General features: G+C 38.6%; 1 protein-coding gene across 1 annotated transcript in view; it reads right to left on the bottom strand.

Annotated features, from left to right (window-relative positions):
• The window catches only part of LOC126457198 (piwi-like protein Ago3), a 195987-nt gene that overhangs the window by 161197 nt on the left and 13274 nt on the right, over positions 1 to 21516 (bottom strand). Inside the window, exons 2-4 of the mRNA XM_050093297.1 lie at positions 18841 to 18973; positions 4224 to 4528; positions 3732 to 3878 (exon numbers count right to left, since the gene is read on the bottom strand). Coding sequence (XP_049949254.1) covers positions 3732 to 3878; positions 4224 to 4528; positions 18841 to 18957 — 569 coding nt within the window. The 5' untranslated portion in view covers positions 18958 to 18973. The remainder of the gene's footprint in view (positions 1 to 3731; positions 3879 to 4223; positions 4529 to 18840; positions 18974 to 21516) is intronic.

The following is a 21516-nucleotide window of genomic DNA, read 5'->3' as shown; positions in this document are numbered from 1 at the left end:
AAGTGGGAGGAGAGAGATCAGCTTGGATTGAACAGAAGAATGGCTTGAGGCAGGGAAGTGCACTTTCACCATTACTCTTCACTGTACTGATGGTTGATATAATGAGTACAGTAGCACAAGTAATTGGTGAAAGGAAGATGAGAGCTATGGTGTTTGCAGATGATCTGATGATTTGGGGGAATAAGGAGAAGGAAGTACAAGAGCAGTTGGACATATGGGAATGAACAGTACAAGAATATGGGATGAAATTTAGTATAAGTAAGAGTGAGATGATTATCACAACAAGAACAATGGAGAAAGGAACAACTTAAATAACAATAACTGGTGGAGAATGGTTGAGGAGAGTGGAGAGTGGAGAGTTTCAACTAACTAGGAAGCCTGATACAGGAAGATGGAAAAAATTACAGAGACATAAACGAGTGGGGGAGAAAAGCAGATGCATTTCGGAGGAGTGTTGGAAGCCTGATAGGAGCAAGGATGTACCCCAAATTAGTAAAAAGGTTATATACCGGTCATACTACGTCCAGATCCTGACATATGCATCAGAAACCTAGGTTATGAAAGAAAGAGAGAAAAGCAAAGTACAAACTAGTGAGATGAAATATTTGAGAAACAGTATTAGAGTGACAAAGATAGACAGGTTAAGAAATGAGAGGATCAGAGAGGTGGATCCATTACAGGAGGAAATAGAGAAATCAAGACTGGGATGGTATGGAAACGTTAAGAGAATGGAGGAGAAGAGGATACCCAGGAGGATACACAAGATGAAACTGGAAGGAAAGAGACCAAGAGGAAGACTGAGAGACAGATGGCTGAAAGGCCGATGTTCTATACAGACCAGGCCAAATGATGGAAACTGTCCAAGATGGTGATGATGAAGTAATTATTGTTATATCTTTCTATAAATTTATGTTTATACAGCATTCTGCACATGAAGGATACTGTTACTTTGAAGCTACTACTCTAACAGTGTTTGTAACCCTTAGCATTAGGGCACGATAATGACGATGAAAAATCTGATGTTGGGTTCAACCCTGGCTGGGAAGAAGGGACAAAGACAGTGGCATATATTTCTTATTAATGAAGGAATTGAGGCCCTCAAGATCCACAGGAATTCTGGAACTTCATAAGAACAGACATGACATTTCAACAACCTACTGTCAGTGATAGAGGAAGTATTTTATTTAGGTGACAAAGTAATGAATGAGACATTTTCACCCAGTTGGAAGTAACGCCATTCCTTGCTATACACGTGAATTAACACTTGTTTGGTCCAATCCATTTCTAGAACATGAAGCTACCAGTACAACAAATGCTTTTCACAAACAGCTTGTATAGTAAGTTTGTTGGCAGAAAGTATTGTTCCTCTTTAGTTACTGCCTTTTATAAAAATTTAATCACTAAAAAATGTGCAACAGATCTCCAATATGAAAACATTGAGCTATCTGCTTATCACCAATATCAACAATAATAGTAAAACATAAACAACAAAAAGCACAAAACATACTCTGAATAAACCCTTCTGTACTTGAGCAAATTGACGGGAGTTTAGAATTGCTTTCTATTTTCGAGCATGGATAATGTGAAAGCTAATTCTCTTAGCTACATCAACTCTACTGCCAGCTGGCTGCTGTGCTGGACTTTTACCATTTGTGGCAGATTATTGTCTAATATCCCCTTTAAGAGGAGACAAAGTCATGTAGGAGGCCTACGACCTTGACAAACTTGAGGATACTTATGCCAATGGTCAATAGGTTACTAGAATGAACTGGTGACTTGTTGTTCAAGATTTATTTATTACACTGACACATTTCAGGCACTGCCCGTTATCAGAAAGTCAAAAAGAAAAGCCTTTATACAAATTATGAAGTCACAGGTGTTAGTTCTCAGTTTCGCTGCTTAACAACAAAAAATTTAATCCATAACTTTAAACACTTTTCCTTCATAACCTTATTTTTCCAATTGGTTGGTAACTTACCTTGAAAACTGTACATACCATTTTGATCACAGTTTGATGCCGGCATTCTAAACTGAGTCCTCTATCAACATACATACCCATTTTATGGTATCTTTCACTGCTTGGTTTTGTGGGTAAAGAAAATGACATTTCCACACTGGCAGATGTAAAGCTGTGAGGACAGGTCGTGAGTCGTGCCTGGATAGGTCAGTTGGCAAAGCATTTGCCCGTGAAAGGCAAAAGTCCTGAGTTCAAGTCTTGTTCCAGCACACAGTTTTAATCTGCCAGGAAGTTTCAAAATGACATTTGTCTGAAGATACCACCATTTGGTTAGAACTTCATGTTTTTGAATTATCCTACGCATGTTGATAGAAAATAGATTGAAAATTACTTGTACAAAATTAATTTGTTAGAAGTCCAGTGGAAGGGCTTTGGGAATTGTCACCAATGGCCAGTGTTCTGGCTGCAAGGGGTCCTTCAATATGGTGCAGTGGTTATATGGAGTGTCTGATGTAGATACAAAAGGATTCCTTAAAGGCAAAAGTATCAGGAATAAAACTATATAATTAGATTTAGCGTAACTTTTTATTTTACCTTAGGAAAAAAAAAAAAAAAAAAAAAAAACGAATATCATCAATTTTTCACGCATTCCAAGAGGGCTATCCCCTTAAGTCACACTGAATCTTTTGATATTTATGAGGCATTGCAACACCTGCTTTAATGCTTCCACTTCTTTTGGGAGCTCTTCACAGACCGAGATTGTCATAACACTGGCCTTTCTGATCGCACAACAGGGTGCACTGCTGGACCTGCATGTATGCTTATCTCAGCAAATCTGAAGGCTTGGGCCTGGTGGTATAGCAGTACAGCAAGTGCCTGAAAAAATACGTGATTTGGAAACAAATCACAGTTGATAACAGATTTCTCAGTCTGCCTTTTAACATAACATTCACCTTTCAGTGATGTGATGATGATAATAATAATAATAATAATAATAATAATGCTGGCACATTTTAATACATGAACTTGCTGACTAGAATGGTCTGAAACATTCATTCCATGTGTTACAGTTTCCTCAAATGTGTTTGTATGTGTTTTATTCTCCAACTTGAAAAACTACAAGTATCTGTACACACAATCCAGTCACGACTTATTACATGACCTTTCCTTATCTAGGTAGTGAAATAAGTTTGTTGGTAACCAACTAGCATTAAGTAAGGCAACAGTGTTTGATACTGGATACTAGACCGAATTTACTGCACTCCATGCCAGGTACTTTAAGTACTGACAAAGAAAGCAGGTGTGTTCATCACAAGGAGGAGAAGAAAAAAGCTGATAGAATGGGAGTGGGTGGCTACCTGACCACTAAAAGCAACAGACCTGTGTAATAGCAGTAATAATCTAAGTTTCGCACAGATCCATTCCCCGAATATATTCAGTAAGCTGATGAGCAAACACAGTTATTCCTAAAATTTCCTGATATGAGAAGTGAAGAGACAAGGTTATTAATATTTAAGCCCTGGTGGATGTTTGCAGATCACACTGTAGGAAATAGGTGACCATAACAAAGGTATTATTAGTCAAGCAGAAGAAAGTCATTAATTGCATTCATCACAAGTATCAAAAATCTTTCATGAGTAACTTAATGTTAAACTGAAGGCTTCAGAAAATATGAAGAACTTTAAGCAGTCAAAATATATTGAATAATGAATACACAGAAAATCTGCACAGTAAGTAAGTCAGTCAAGAAAAAGGCTTTGTAATGAATTCTTACCGTTCTCCCTGTTGTCCCATACACACTACTGGGGGTTTCCGCTCTATTTCCACCTGCTCCATCTTTTGGGCCAGAGATTCCACTGGTATGGCTGTCTCTGGAGGCTTCTGTGTAGGTACAGGAGCAGGTATACCTCTTGAGGTTCCACTGCAAGTTGTATAATATATTACTTTTAATAGCTCCACTTTCATAAACTAATAGAAACTGAATAAATACCAAACATGAAAACTGGAAAGAACAGACAGTAATATCTATTGTGTGGCTATATGCTAGCATTTTGGAACATCTTTTCGTTGGTTTTGCAAGTTCAATACCCCGAGTAACAGCCTATTTAAATATCAGTAAGCCATATATATTTAGCAATTCTATTCTCTCTATTACCTACTTACAAAGTAGCAATCTCAAAAGGAAAAAAATAGGTTTTCAACAGTGTCTAAGAACAAATCCTACAAAGTAACACATTCCATTCACTGCCAGTTCAAATGTACTTACGGCATACTACGAAGTGCTTCATACAGTGCCGCACGACCCCTGCCCACTGGCCTTACTGCAGGAGTGGGAGCTGCTGCTGCTGCTGCTGGAGCAGCAGTAGTAGTAGTAGAAACAACAGGTGTTGACACTGGTCCTGGTGTTGTACTTTGTACTCTGTGCTGTGATGTTTTTATAAGTGCCATTAGTTTTTGTCCACGACCACCTCCCACTAATGGTGCTTCACGGGATGAGGCTTCGGCAGTTTCTTGTGAAGATGCAACATGCTGTTCAGGAAGCAACACTCCACGTCCACGGGAAAATCCAGACTGTCCAATGCAATAATTTCAGAATTAATATGTGTGTGTGTGTGTGTGTGTGTGTGTGTGTGTGTGTGTGTGTGTCAATATGCAGCTTGTTAGCTGTAAATTTTTAAACAGTGATATCCACACCAGGAAGCATGTACAGGGAGGAGCAGTGGAAAAACAGATTTTTCAGTATTGAATGACCGGGACAAACAGTGTGATAAAAGTAATAAAAAAGAGCATTAAGTGACAGATTTTTAAAGCAGTTTTGAAATATACATATTTTAATTAGGTTCGAAAAATAATGTCTTGGAGATGACGTCCTTCTTGCTGGATACAAATTTGGATCCTCTCTCAAAAGCTACGCATGGCTCTGTCCCACATTTCATTCAGCACAGCTTCAATTTCCTGACGAATGGAATTCTTCAGGTCATCGATTGTGCGAGGCTTGATCATGTAGACTTTTGATTTTAAATATTCCCACAAAAAGAAGTGGCATATAGACAAATCGGGTGAACGAGGGGGCCAGTAAACATCACCATATCTCGAAACATGTCCTGGGGACGTTTGTCGAACCACATCCACGGATGCTCTCCCTGTGTGGGCTGTGACACTGTCCTGCTGAAACCATATTTCTCTCATGTTCACTTGACGCCTTTTAAGTTCTGGTTGTTTAACATTTTAACGTAGCGTGCTGACATCACAGTAACTGCAGTTCCTTCCACTTCAAAAAAAAAAAATAGGGTCAAACAATCCCCATCTTTGAAATGCAGCGCCACACTGTTACTTTTAAACTGTGGAGAAGTCTTAGGTGTAATCCATGTGGGTTCTCCGGCACCCAATACTGACAATTCTGAACATTGACGTAACCATTTACATGAAAATGTGCTTATCACTCAAAGACCGTAGCATCTGCATCTTCCGTAACAATTTCGTCCATTACGCAACAAAACTCCCTGCGCTGCACAAAATCCCCTTCACTAAGCTGCTGGACGATCATTATCTTGTACGGGTGAAACTTAAGATACCCATGTCAGATGCAGTGAAGCGAACGACGTGACATACCCAGCGCTACAGCCTGTCATCTAACCGATCGTTTCGGGCTAGCAAGAACTACCGTTCTCACTCAGTCTACATTTTCCAGAATACAAACTGAATGGGGAAGACCAAGCGGTTTCTTTTTTATCACAGATCCAGAACTTCTAAACACTGCAACCCATCGGAGTACAGTATTTCAATCAGGCACTGCACCTCGACATCCAACTCTAACATTCTGACGGAAAAGGCATTGCATTGTGACTACTGAATCATCGTTTCTAAAGTACTGCTTGATAACGAACACATGATGCTCTACACTCCAACGCTCCATAGCAACTGAAACTGCATTGTATGGGCAGTCTGCCAACATTCATTCAAGATCAATACCCCTCTCCCGTCATCACTTACTGGCGGTTCAAAAAACATGCATTTCCTCTGCTCCACCCTGTACATCCTTCATTGGATACAATGACAGTAAAACAAGTAAGACAATTTCTCAGAACTTTTTTCCCCAATTTACTACAGTAGTTAGTATCAAAATCAAAATATTCACTAGAAATGTATAATTAATTTAACGTCCAAAGAAACTTTTTACATATAAGTAAACTTTAGCTGCATTTTTGTTTGCTGCTTGCATATTTATCTTCTGTCAGCTTCAAATGATGCGATAATGTTGATGATAACATTTGATGTTTCCAATGGTTCCACAATCCAAGACTCATGATTTATTTCTGTACAACAAATTTGGCTTTCACAGTCACATGGAATAATGAAGATTGTGGTATGCTGGGGTAAAAGATACTGAAGATTTTAGTGCACAATTAAATCGTGTGGCAAATGTGATTAAAAGTGGAAATGTTGAAGATTTCAACTGGAATTTAAACCACACATGCGCCCCCCCCCCCCCCCCCCAACATAAAATTAAGAAATTTTCACTAAAAATGATAAATTGAACACAAAAGATCTTGTCATATACAGCACCCATGACAAATCACAGGAGGTCTAAACAAGATCCAGCCAATCTATGTAATGCACAACAACTTCCAGCTTTGAAACAGATAACAAAAATTTATAAGCATGGTCACACCCATTCGTAGTGTGCAAGTCCCCAAACATTTTCTTCAATCCTTGTATCAAAATACAAAATATATTTTGGCATATGGTGATAAGTAGGCCACAAACCCAACAAAATGTATGTTAATTGGCAGGTCCTATTTGTAGATAGGTCAGGGCAACTCATGACTCACTGAAGTGACTGCTATGAGGCAAGCCACAACTCCCTGCTGGCTTCACTGATCCTGTATCCACTCACACAGAGGGCACAGCTCTAACAACAAAGGGTACCACAAGGCAAGCAGTTTCAAGAATGGTGCCACACAGTTATGATCAGTTGCCACATACATGGTGCACTTAATAGGAACCTACTGATACTTCCATCACACAACTAGTTATGAGGGCATGCTGAAAAGTAGTGCCTCCATACTTTCATGAAAGCTTTTGAATCATATTTAAAAGAAAACCAATGTTATTAACATTCTTCTTTTTATTTATCATGTCTACATATCTGCAACCCCCTACCACTAGAGGGCTTGAACAGTGGCACACAATTGGTGGTGTGTAACTTAACTATGTCGTTGCGTGAGAAAATGCTTGCTTTAACCAAGTTTCAAATTCAATGAAATTTGTCCACACATCGAGCACCCTAGTCTTCAGCATGACAATGTCAGGTCACACACAAGCACTGCAACATCTGCAATAATTCGTCACCTTGGATTCTTTGTCATTGAGCATCCTCAAGTCCTAACTTGGCCCCATCCTATTTTCATCTGTTTCCAAACTTAATGAGCACCTTGGGAAACTTCACTTTGATAGCGATGAAGCCGTGTAAGCAGAGGTCAGGTTGTGGCTCTGTCAACGTCAACCATTCTACAGTGACAGTATTAACAGAGTAGTCTCTCATTGGCAGAAATGTGCTTGTTGTGAGCAATAAATACGTAGGCATGAAAAATAAATATGTTAATAATGTTTGTTTTGTTTAAAGAAGCTTTAAGAGTTTTCATATAAAAAATTCAGAGGCACTAATTTCCAGCATGCCCTCATATGTTAGCTGCTACACAGGGCTAACTACCTCATTGGTCAAACAGTTCACAGATGGACATTCTTCTATCATTTGTGGACAAACGCATATGTGCCGCTTCACGTGGCCACATGTTCCCGATCAGTTGTCACAGAGTGTCAGTTGCCATCCCGTTATCTACAGTTTCTGTAGTTATTGGCCAGCAACTATCAACGAGCGATAAATCAGATAGTCAATGCCGAGTGTCACAGTGTTTATCACTACTCAACATGAGCAGTCCAGACTGAACAGCTATTAGATTACTTAGCCAGTGTACACTGAGTTAGGCTAAACTAGGTGCAGAAATTTTGCAATAATGCCGTGCCTGGGCATGAAACCAAAGATGATTATTTACATGGTTTATACTTTTAATATATGACTAATTTGTTGCTTATTGTGTTGCCCACATTATTTGTGTTCTAGTATTGTGTGCACTGTGACTAGACTGATACCAAGTTTGCAAGCACACCACCCAAATACAGCAATTATTCTTCTATGGTTGGGGATTCACTTCCTGCTGTAACATCAACGAGATAAATTTTAGCTACAGTGCGACGAGAAGAAATTATGCCTGTAACAGTAATAAACATTATCTATTCGACATATAAAAAAATAATGAAAACAATGATAAATATTAATTATTTATATAATATTCTATGATGTAATTGGATATATCGATGTGTATCATAATACAAAGACAATGATAACTGTAAATTCCTTTTATGATCTGCGTTTGTCTGTCTTCCTTTGTTTTTACCTTTTGTTGGTTGGCTTTTGTAGGTTGCAGACGCATATCAAACTGAGGTCTGTTAAGAAATTGTAATTATTTGTTAATTATTACTTGAAAATAGAGTTCATTATTATTATAAATATGAGTGAATAATTATTTGTAACTTTAATTCCTCTCTCAGTAAGCATTATCTGTGTTAATTATTTCTTTCCGCTGCAACGAGCGCAGCCATTGATGATAGCGATTTGTATCGCATTTTTGTCTGTGTTTTCCTTAGAAACAAATCAAATGTTTGCTTGATGAAGTCTAAATAGTGCAAGTAGAGTTTATAGAGTTTAATAAGCATTTCAAATACTTCCTTATTTGCTCTAACAATAGAAAGTCTCTATCAATTGTCTGCCGCCATCTTTACAATTATCTCAGCGGCAAATTCAAATTACGCAACTCTGCAGACATAAATGCCAAACGTAATACAAAAGTGTAAAAATAAATGTGCACCGGTGGTCCCGAACTCATTTTAATGAAAATAATTCGAATCAGATTTGTTCTTTAAAAACAGTGCTCATAGCACGATCCTTATAAGAAACTTTTCTAGCTGGTGTATGGAGCCGAAATTAATTACGCACGAGTTGCGAAGAATATTGTTTCAGGTAACATATGTCAGTGTTGTGCACGGCTGATATTCAGTGGTTTTAATGATCATTTTGCTGAAGATAACTATTTCCATCATAATCAATAGTTGTATAGAATCTGTTGTATGAACTGTGATTTAGTGACACTTACACAACTTACAGACAAAACTTTAACACGACATTTACTTGGAGTTCTTTAGCAACTTGACCAAATCTTTAGCCAGGAGAAAAATTATTTAGTAATTACTCAATGTAATAAAATAAGATTATCATTTTCATTTACAAATTAGTTAAATACCAAACCACTGAATAAAACAGCGAACACCACACTGCTACCCATTATCTTGAACACCAAAACTATTTTGGTGAATACAACAGTAGCATACCGCTTCTCCATACGAACTAGTTATTTTCCTGTGTACGAAGAGCCCATTCTCTCTGCTGCTCACATTAGTTGCAGCACATCTGCAGTTTTGAGGGAATTTGATCACAAGAAATTTCTTCCCTTGGTGATGCCTCATTTGTTCAGTGTCTTCCATGCTGCATACACCTCAATACTAAATATAATAACTTTATTGGGAAGTCAAAATCTGTAGATACAGTCAATCATACAGCAAGCATTCTTTTTCTCTGCTAGGTGCACTGCAAACAGTGTGCTGGAAGAGATGAGGAATTTCACTGTTCAAATTCAGGCTGGATGGGAGTTATTCATGGCTAGACTTAAGTTTGTGTGAGTGGACTCAGATGGCCTCTTAACATCCAAGTGTGGCATTCTGTGATATTTGTACAGAAATGGTAATGAACTGTATGTAGGCCTCAAACTACTTCAAATCCAAAGACAATTAAGAATTGCCCCATAAAAACTGACGACCACAGGATATGTGGTGGACATCATAAGAAGTGGTCATCCCAGGACAGTGCTAGGAAAATGCACAATTGGTGTGGGAATTGTTCACATAAAGCTCCAAAAAATCAACACGTCAGGCAGCCCGTGAAACTGGTCAAGGCTATACACTATCCAGAATGTCATTCAAAAGGAGCTCTCTATTTGCAGCATTGTTCCCAGGGTGGATCGGAGTCCTTTGGTTTGGAGCCAAGTGGAGGGTCTCAACCAGAGGCTTCATCGACTCTGTGACGGTCTTGGTTGCAGATTTCTAGACTTGCACTACTGGGTGGGGAATTGTAGGATGCCCCTAGATAGGTCAGGGGTGCACTACACAAAGGAAGTGGCTACTCGGGTAGCAGAGTACTTGTGGCATGCACATGGTTTTTTTTTAGACTAGGCAGTAGTGCGAGGTGTCCTGATGAACACTCACCAGTCGACGTGCAGGCAGGGAAATCAGGACGCGCTCAGTGTAAAGACACTTCAGCTATCAAGATATTAGCAGTAAATTTTCAGAGTGTTCGGAATAAAGTTCCTGATTTTACTGTCCTCCAGGAAGCGTGTGGCGCGCAAATTATTCTCGGGACTGAGACCTGGCTAAACCTGAGATAGGAAGTTCTGAAATATTTAGTGAGGGTTGGAACGTGTATTGGAAAGACAGATTAGACACCGTAGGAGGTGGTGTCTTCATTGCAGTTGACAAAAATATTGTGTCTACTGAGGTTGAAGTAGAGTGTGATTGTGAAGTTATCTGGACACATTTGACAGGGCTAGGAGAAATAAAGTTAATTGTTGGGTGTTATTACCGGCCACCAGGTTTCACCGTGACAGTTCTATAATCATTCAAAGGAGTCTACACTCTGTATCGCAGAAGTACCCGGACCATGCTATATTAGTTGGAGGCGACTTCAACCTACCTAGTATAGACTGGGATGTCTATGGATTCATTACAGGTGGTACAGACAAGCCGTCGTGTGAATTACTTTTGAACACATTATCCAAAAACTGTCTTGAGCAACTAAATCGACAGCCAACGTGTAATGGAAATATTTTAGATCTGGTAGCCACGAACAGACCAGACCTCATCGACGGTGTCAGTGTTGAGACAGGGATTAGTGATCATGATGTTGTCATTACGACTATGGTTACGAAAGTTAAAAAGTAGGTCAAGAAGGCTACGAGAGTATTCTTACTAGAAAGAACAAATAAGCAGTTGTTAGCATCCCACTTAGTAAATGAATCAACTTCATTTACTTCCGGTACGATGGACATGGAAGAATTATGGGCAAATTTTAAACACATTGTAAATCACGCATTGGGCAAGTATGTGCCGAAAAAGTGGGTTACGGACAGAAAAGACCCACCGTGGTTTAACAGCACAATTCGGAGAATGCTCAGGAAGCAAAGACAGTTGCACTGGTGGTACAAGAAAGATCGGGAGAATGAGGACAGGCAAAAGTTAGTAGAGGTTCATGCTGCTGTAAAAAGAGCGATGCGCGAAGCATCACTACCACCACCATACCTTAGCAAAAGATCTTGCTGAAAACCCAAGGAAATTCTGGTCTTACGTTAAATCGGTAAGCGGGTCGAAGGCTTCCACCCAATCACTCATTGGTCAGTCTGGCCTGGCAACGGAAGACAGCAAAACGAAAGCTCAAATTTTAAATTTAGCATTTGAGAAATCTTTCACGCAGGATGATCGTACAAACATACCGCCGTTTGAGTCTCGTACAGATTACCGTATGGAGGAGCTGAATGGGTTGAAAATAAATAAATCGCCAGGTCCTGATGGAATTCCAATTCGGTTTTACAGAGAGTACTCTACTGCATTGGCTCCTTACTTAGCATGCATTTATCGCAAATCTCTTGCCCAACGTTAAGTCCCGAGCGACTGAAAAAAAGCGCAGGTGGCGCCTGTATATAAGAAGGGTAAAAGGACGGATCCTCAAAATTACAGACCAATACCATTAACATCGGTTAGTTGCAGGATTCTCAAACATATTCTCAGTTCGAATATAATGAATTTCCTTGAGACAGAGAAGTTGCTGTCCATGCATCAGCACGGCATTAGAAAGCATCGCTCCTGCGAAATGCAACTCGCCCTTTTTTCACATGATATCTTGCGAACCATGGATGAAGGGTATCAGACGGATGCCATATTCCTTGACGTCCGGAAAGCGTTTGACTCGGTGCCCCACTACAGACTCCTAACCTAGGTAGGAGAATATGGGATTGGTTCCCAAATATGTGAGTGGCTCGAAGACTTCTTACGTAATAGAACCCAGTACGTTGTACTCGATGTTGAGTGTTCATCAGAGGTGAGGGTATCATCTGGAGTACCCCAGGGAAGTGTGGTAGGTCCGCTGTTGTTTTCTATCTACATAAATGATCTTTTGGATAGGGTAGATAGCAATGTGTGGCTGTTTGCTGATGATGCTGTGGTGTACGGGAAGGTGTCATCGTTGAGTGACTGTAGGAGGAAACAAGATGACTTGGACAGGATTTGTGATTGGTGTAAAGAATGGCAACTAACACTAAATATAGATAAATGTAAATTAATACAGATGAATAGGAAAAAGAATCCCGTAGTGTTTCAATACTCCATTAGTAGTGTAGCACTTGACACAGTCACGTCGATTAAATATTTGGGTGTAACATTGCAGAGCGATATGAAGTGGGACAAGCATGTAATGGCAGCTGTGGGGAAGGCGGATATTCGTCTTCGGTTGATTGGTAGAATTTTGGGAAGATGTGGTTCATCAGTAAAGGAGACCGCTTATAGAACGCTAGTGCGACCTATTCTTGAGTACTGCTCAAGCGTTTGGGATTCCTATCAGGTTGGATTGAGGGAGGACATAGAAGCAATTCAGAGGCGGAATGCTAGATATGTTACTGGTAGGTTTGATCATCATACGAGTGTTACGGAAATGCTTCAGGAACTCGGGTGGGAGTCTCTAGAGGAAAGGAGGCGTTCTTTTCGTGAATTGCTACTGAGGAAATTTAGAGAACCAGCATTTGAGGCTGACTGCAGTACAATTTTACTGCCGCCAACTTACATTTCGAGGAAAGACCACAAAGATAAGATAAAGAGATATTAGGGCTCGTACAGAGGCATATAGGCAGTCATTTTCCCCTTGTTCTGTTTGGGAGTGGAACAGGGAGAGAAGATGCTAGTTGTGGTACGAGGTACCCTACACCATGCACCATATGGTGGATTGTGGAGTATGTATGTAGATAGAGGTGGAATTTCTTTCATGGAAATTTCATTACTGCTGTGTGTATGCACCAGACTCTCACCATCAGAAGTACAGAGAAACTGTGCTAGACTTTTTCAGAAACTTCCCTCCATTATTTTTAACCATAATCTAGAATGACAAAGTTGTGTTTCATATGAAAGATTTACAAATGACCATAAATCCCATTACTAGGTAAGAAGAAGTTCTCTGCATGCCGCCACTGAGTAAATGCCATATCACCCCACATTAGTGGTTCAGTGTGTTGTGAGATGAAATCAACTTACCTGTTCATTCCTTCTTCAGAACACAAGGAACTCAGACGAGTGCCTAGTCATGCTGAAAAATCAGATTTGGCCAAATGTGCCCACTTTCTACAATATCAATGACGTTTTTTTTCTTGCAAGATGGTGGCCAACCACATTTTGAAATTAGTGCATGCAAATGTATAGACTATCATTTCCCAGGATATTGGATGAATCACCACAGTACCCATGAGTGGCACGTGCACAGCCCTGAGCTGCATCATGCAAATTCTTGCCGGGATGGCCAAAGAAAGAAGTTTATTGGATCAAGCCAAGTGCACTAGATGACTTATGAGGTTCTCATTCTGCATATTCTCACCAACATTCCACAAAGCTTCCAGTTGACGTTAGTTGAGAACAATCCCAAGTAAAGAAATGGTTGGAAAATGCTGGCATCTATGTGCAATTTACACTGTAAAAACATTTTCTTCCATTCTACTGATCATAATAAATTTTGTTTCAGTAAAATAGATCACCATTTACTTTGGGAAATACTAGCCATTTCAAACGGACACTTACTTGTCACCCACCCTGTACATCTTATCTGCTCTAGTTCCCCCAAAATTACATCTCACCTCAACATCAATATAGAGTACATTCATTTCAGAGTATGATTTTGAGGGCCCCATTTAGACAAACTACAGGGCAGCCAAGGTATCCATTTTTTGGGACCATGTGTTTATAATGTTGATCACAGCGCTAGCACAAATTGTTATAAAACTTCATTTTATTACTGCAAAAATGGAAATTTCTGGATGGAGCAATATGTAAAATAAGGGAAAGGCAACCCTCACCTATAGCAATCAATTGTGACGGACAGTAACACACAACAGAAAACAGCATTCCCACTAGCTTTTAGGCATTAGCTCTTTTTCCAGCAACAGTACACAACCACATAGGCATCCAAACGCACACTCCTCTGGCCATGCAATACTCACTATAAGTAAGTGGTTGCCATTCTCATTATTTTACATTTCACTTTATTATTGAAGTCATCGTCTCTTTTGTGCTCCATAAAATAAAAAATTATCTTTAAGCTCTTTAGAGTTCTGAGTGGCTGCCAGCTCTATTACTGGGAATAGCTTTACAGGAAGTGCCAATACAGGAAGTGCATCTAAATGACTTTCATCCATGAGCAATTAGTGAATAACATTTCAATGAATTGCCACCATATGGATAAGTACGGACTTAACTACAGCACAGAGGCTGGTTGAGAAGGCACTTGCGCATAACTGGATAGCCTTGTTCCTCATAGTATTGTTGATCTTCAAAAATTGAAAGACTGTTTATCCGTACACCTGACAACCATATTGTAACTGGGACCACATAAAAGCCTTATAAAACTGAGGCAGATGAGCTCTTTCCTCCCCCCAAGACCTGTGGCTGACACATGTCAAGATGGTGAGTGCCTTAAAAAGCTTTTATTCTGTAACGACTGGTTACACTGTCAGTTTATAATCTAACAGGGATGAAATGTCTGATGGCATGTAAGAATAGAAACCTGAAGTTGATATAAAGTGATATAGGACATCCAGTATAAGAGCCAGAATTTAAAAGAGCTATGGAACACTTGAGATCAAATAGGGTAGATGGGGTAGAGAACATTCTATCAGAACACCTAAAATCAATGGGTAAAGTGGCAATCAAATTAATATTGAAGTGGGTGTGTAGAATGTATGATACAGACAAAATACCGTCAAACTGTTGGAAAAATGTCATCCACACAATTCTGATCACAGCAAAAGCAGATAAGTTTGCGACCTATCACATAATCAACTTAACAGCTCATACATTCAAGTTGCTGGCAAGAATAATATACAGAAAAATGGAAAAGAAAACTGTAGATCTGTTAGATGATGATGAGTTTGGAAAATAAAGGCACCATAGAGGCAGTTATGACACTGCACTTGATAATGGAAGCACGAGTGAAGAAAAATCCATAGATTCATAGGATTTGTTGACCTTAAAAAGGATTTAACAATTAAAATGGTACAATATGTTTGAAATTCTGAGATAAGTAGGAGTGACAACAATATTATGAAACAAACATAGCTAGTAGCCACGTGTCTGAGTTGCACTTGTGCTTGTGTGTGTGTTTCTGAAGAACTTTTTGTTGGGAAGTTTAAATGTTCAGCAGTCTTTTCATAGTGTCTGCCTGGGATTCACCACCTCCTTTATGTGGTGAGTAGTAACCTATTATTTTCATTTTGTAGAAGTAATTTATAGGGAAGGTCTGGTAATATACAATGTGTACAAGACCCAAGAGGGTAAAAAGTGGAAGGCCAAGAATGTGCTCAGATTAGAAAAGATGTATAACAGGAATGTAGTCTTTCGCCCCTACTAATTAATCCCTACATCAGAGTTGATGAAAATTTCCCTGCAGATTCCAGCCATGATAAGCAGTTTAAGACCCGTGAGCTTTCTACACAGTACATCTCAGCTATTGTCACATGGTGACTGTCTTCTAGTTGTTGCTACCATCCTTACATAGCCACACTGCCTTCTGTGATGTCACTAATGCTCACTCCAGCGTCATGGAAGGTAATGTTTTTGTTGCACCCCCACTTCAACTATCGGGTGGCCAAGTTCCAAGCCATGCTTAGCTGCATGCTGCCATCTTTATTAAGGGTGTTGTCACAAATTTTTATACCAAATGCTTTTTTTATGATGCTATCCCAGAAACTATTAGCCCGTGCAATAACAAAAGTCTCACCCAACAATGCCCATTTTCTAGAGCTTGCTCAGCAAAGACCGATTTCTCAGGGAACCAAAAGCAGAAGCACCTTGTTCTACACAGCACTGTTCAACAGTACACAGTCTGACCGACATGAAACCGTCCATTCTCACACAGTATTTTATATAATCCTGGGGTTCTGAGGCTATATCGTCTTTCACTGGTCACCTGGGTTGCTGAAGCCCTGAAGGCTGAATGGATTTTTTGTCTTTTTAGTAGCTGGATAATCTTTCCAGTTACTGAGCCACAGGTTCCTTCTGCTTACATGTCTTCCAAAAGATGGCTTGCAAAATCTGACAGTAGCTGTAGCCATTTTTCTCGAATAATTTCTGCAAGTGGCTTAGTTCCTTTGGCAGATTTTCAGTGTCAGATGGCTTCCACTCAATGTCACAAGATCCTCAGAACCAAACACTTCTGTGGCGGGTGGTGATAGTCTTTAGCATGCAGTTATCAGTCCAAGTGGCCGAGTTTCCGGTAAACACTGTAGGTGGAACACCTACTTGCTTTACAGCAGATGAGGACATCAAGGAACAGCAAGGCTCTACCCATCTCTACTTCAATCGTCAATTTGATGCTGTAATGGATGTCGCTGATGTGGTCCACAAATTCTACCAGCTTTTCACGTCCATGAGACCAGACAACGAAATTGTCATCAACATAACAATAAACGGAACTACACTTTCAGGAGCCTTTCCTCCCTGAGCAGGACACTTACAGTTCCAAAAGTTTGCATAATATTTTCCACTTTTATTTGTGACAATCATTAGTACTTTTAATTTTTTTAAAGTTAGTCTATCATTGCATTTTGCCTCCTGAAGTTTAGTACTGGCCAGCCATTCTGTCTCCTTGTAATTTTATAGTTTTTCTCAAGTAAATTTTCCTTTTGATAAAGCTACAACTGACAAGCTTAGTTAGTCTTCAGATAGGACATCAAACCACCTAGAAAGTACATTTGGTAAGTGTTTTCAGAAACTATCCTGCATGAAAGCAATACAGTCAAAGATGCTAAGAAAAGCATCATCAAACAAAGGCAAGTTCAGGATGGAATAACTACAATACTGAAAGGATAACTGCAACCCACCACATGGAGGAGCCACCATTCCAGGGTGCTGGAGTCCGACAGTGAGTTGCTGACATACCAGACACAGATGCACTCCAGCATGAGGTACCTTCACACTAAAAACCAACTCCAACGAACTTTATTGACAAGTGTTTTCAACTTATTGTTTGACTTAGTTTTTAACTGTGGTCAACAGTTGGTTGAAACTGTGAGTTTGATAAACTGGTAGACAGAAGTTTTTCTCAAGTTTGTAGTTTGTGGCAGTGAGCAAAAACATGGCAGAGTTGAGTTACTGGACATGTGCACTGCTGTGTTGTCTGCTTTGTTTCTTTCTTGTGTTTACATATTGGCAACTCTAGAGTGTTTTACAGAAGAAACTATTTAGTTTTTATAAGAAACTGAAGTTACGAAACTACTGTGGGATCTTTCTCATTCCACCTACAAAGACTGATACAAATGGAAAGATTTGTTTGAAGGAGTTTCAGAAAAAAATGTTGTACCACTTGCTGAATTCAGAAGAAAAGGGATCAATGTGAATATGCAATACAATCATGAGCATTCTATAATGGTCAAAACTAAAAGTGGGTCCAGCACAGCTGATTTATCGTGTTACAAAATGGGTGTTTCTTAAATATGTAAAGTTTTTCCAAGGCGTGAACAAGCCAAGGAGAAAAATATTTAAAATCTTAACTAAAGCTATAAGGTTTTTGGTCGAAAGGTTATAATTACAACTGTCTTTTCCCCCCATATTTATTTGCTGCTCCTGACACTTCAAATCACCACCATCTGATACAAAGCAGCTTTTAATTTCATGCCTTTATTCTTTGCAGTTCTTCCTGTGTTTCCTCCCTTTCTCTTGAAGACATTTATTTTGTGGAGATGTTCTGCAACTCTCATCTGCAGCCTTGCCCTGGTTCTGGATCCTTCACATAAATACTGCCAGTTGGTTAGTAAATGTGGCACTTTCTTTATGTCTTCTAAGAAAAGATCCTAGTAAAACACTCAAGCATCTGAAAGCGGTTAAAGACATCACCATCTGAATTACTCCTTGCATAGCTACTTGGTAACTGATTCCATCGTAATGTGTGCTTACCAATGCTTGCAGCACAACTCTGTTCGCATGCATTTCTGACAAAATTCTTGAAATCCCATCTGTCTTCACTATAGAGCTCTTCCAGAATAGAAAACTATAAGCCCCATGGGTTTCTCTTTGTCAAAAACTTTCTGGACTTCATGCGTCTGTTCCAGTTGATTTTCGTGATAAATAATTACATCAAGAATCATAGCACTGTGTGCTATGTATCTTCACAGTCAGACTACTTTTTTCTGTAAAAAAAAACCTGCCGAATGTGTGTGTGTGTGTGTGTGTGTGTGTGTGTGTGTGTGTGTGTGTTTTCTACTGCAGAAAGATGACTATATGAAAGCTATAATATTTGAGCAGTCTTTTTTATTGTGAATGTCTGTGACTCAATGCCTCCTCTATGTGGTGAGTAGCGATCTATGCTTTCCATATTGTTATTAAGAAAAGCGACATTATTTTAAAACCATAATCGTGGCAGGACATTATAAATCATGAACAAGACATTTTCTATAAAAAGTTTGTACCTTAACATCTGGAACTGGCTGGGAACTCTCGGGTTCCTCACTGCCAGGTCTGCGCTGCTGTGCCCTTAGGGCCTCCAGCAGCTTGGCCCCACGACCACCTCTCCCAATGCCCTCCATATTATTTATATAGAGCCTGAGGATGAAAAAAGATGATCATCAGCACATTTCAAAATTAATGGGCAAGTGCAAAGGAGTTTTAAGAATCAAACTCTTACATGGGTTACTTTGACATGGTATTATTAGCTGATATGAGTTAAATTATACAAGTTGTACACAATATTCATAATCGACAGTTTTAATTTCATTTTAAAATTACAATTTACATAATACATAAATCTCAGCAATGAGAAAAGCTTGGAAATACACACTGAGAATAGTTCTCCAAGAAATAGAACTGAAGTTAAATCTTAAAATTTTTATTTGGTGTTAATATTCTTAATTTAAATGTTATTCCCGTGGTCTAAACTAGTAGTCAGCAAACTCGTTAGTAAAAAATCAACTCGTTAATCAAGTATCAACAGCACAACAATTGAACTTTTTTTGAGAACCTAATTTCTTGAATAAACTATATAGTAGGTACATTGGGGTATTCCTAAGTTGGGTTAAAATATCAATGTAATTGATGTACATACATGGACATTGACCTTATTCACACTCATCTATATTTTTTGTCTATCTTCTTTATTCATCCTCTTTATCCATACAAACCAACTCAACATACCTTTGTCAACAGTCAGTACCATCTTTTTTCATTCCACAATGCTCCCTAAAATTAACTATTAGCTTTAACCTTAGATAAACTACACGTACGTACAATAACTACTTCTCATAACAACAGAATTACTATTTGATAAAACTAAAGTGCAGGGTAACAAACAAAAAAAATTAAAAATAATGATATGACTTACAAACACTAACAAGGAGTATTGGCCACACACATACTTGGAAATGTTTGGAAAGGTACCGGTAATATGATGATTTTAATTTTAGGCACACGTCCAGCTTCTCATAAGTAAGACGACTACACATTCACCCACCAAATATTACAAGTCTTACAAGGATAACACCCAAGCAGTGCGACTGACTGTTTAAACCATCTACACGGTGATGTAGTTTAGGGTCCCAGGTACAGCACCCTGCAGTTGATCACTCTGGTGGACCCATGTTTGCAAGTAATTGACAGAAGAATTTGGAATTTTGCGCCATCTTTCCAAACCTTAAAACTGATGAAAAATACACAGAGTAGAATTGTGGCATAGTGGTTGAGGTACGTTCCTGATGTACAGAAGGTTGTGGGTTCGAATCTCATCAGGTGCTTTATTATTCTGTTTTAATTATTTTTTCAATTAGTTGGTCTAATTGTTATTTTTTCTAATGTTTAATCCTTTATCACATAATTTTAATCATCATTAACTATTTCATTTGCTCTTAGCTTGTCTTCCAATTCCTTTTTCATTTGGAATCTTTACACATGTGATATTACTTATTTTCATGTATTAACTTTGAATTAATTGCTTCTATCTAAAGACATTCTTAGTTACCAAAACTCTGACGATTCTTGTCCAATTCACTTCAAATCGTTACATGATACTCTAATAAATGTACAGATATATGCTACATGAAATTTTGATAGCAAAAATTTGGAAAGTTCATGTCCGATCTACTTCAAATTTTTACACGATACTCTAATAAATGTTCAGACAGACTCAGGCTATAGGCTGTGGGAAATGTAGTTAGCAAAAACCTCTAAATTTTCCTGACTCATTAACTTCATAGTTTTACACAATACTATAATAAACATTCCAACAGACATAAACTACACATTTTAATGTATATAATACATAAATATCTATACACTATACAAAGGGGATAAGTCACTGAGGAAAATCTTGAAAAGTTCTCAACTGATTTACTTCAATTTTTACTAGATACTCTGATGAACATTTGGATGTACATAGGCCACATCCCTTATAATGTTTGCAACAGACAAATAAATATATCATATAACAGAGAAACTTTTGTTAACAAAAATCTCAGAACGTTCTTGACCGATTTACTTCGAATTCTTATACACTAGTCCACTACAGTACACATTCAAATGGGCATAGACTACATATTTTTAATATATATGTTATATAAACACTTATAAAAGGGAAACATTGTTAGCAAAATTTCAATAAGTTCTAGACCAGTTTCTTTCAAATTTTTGCATGATACTATAATAACCATTGAGATGAGCATAGGCTATATGTACTGTATGTTTTAAATAACGCTGTAGGGGTTTTCTGTTAAAACTAACTGAAAAAAAAGTTAAACTGTGCTGTGAAAACGTGCAGATTAGTTTTCTTGCTGGCTGTCAATTTTTAATCATAAGTGTACACAACAATGTACTGTTTTGTTTTATTCCTTGCAGCCAGCTCAACAGAAAACCAGAAAGTTGTATATGGCTTTATCAACTTATGGTTAGAATACTACTTTGTAGTCCTACCCTTTCTGGCATTAAAACCATGTAAAATACTGTCTTTGAAGCTGCTACCCTCACGGATTCAGCAATTGGAGAGGTCCCTCTCATACCTTGTATACCAATGATCCCTACCATTTTACCGATTCATTTTAACTGACTTGTGGCCAAGCCAGGTTTCCCTTACAACACCAATAAACAAGGCTCAAAGTCAA

This window comes from Schistocerca serialis, chromosome 2, assembly GCF_023864345.2.
Source record: "Schistocerca serialis cubense isolate TAMUIC-IGC-003099 chromosome 2, iqSchSeri2.2, whole genome shotgun sequence".
Lineage (NCBI taxonomy): Eukaryota > Metazoa > Arthropoda > Insecta > Orthoptera > Acrididae > Schistocerca > Schistocerca serialis.
This window is presented reverse-complemented; position numbering and strand designations above follow the sequence as displayed.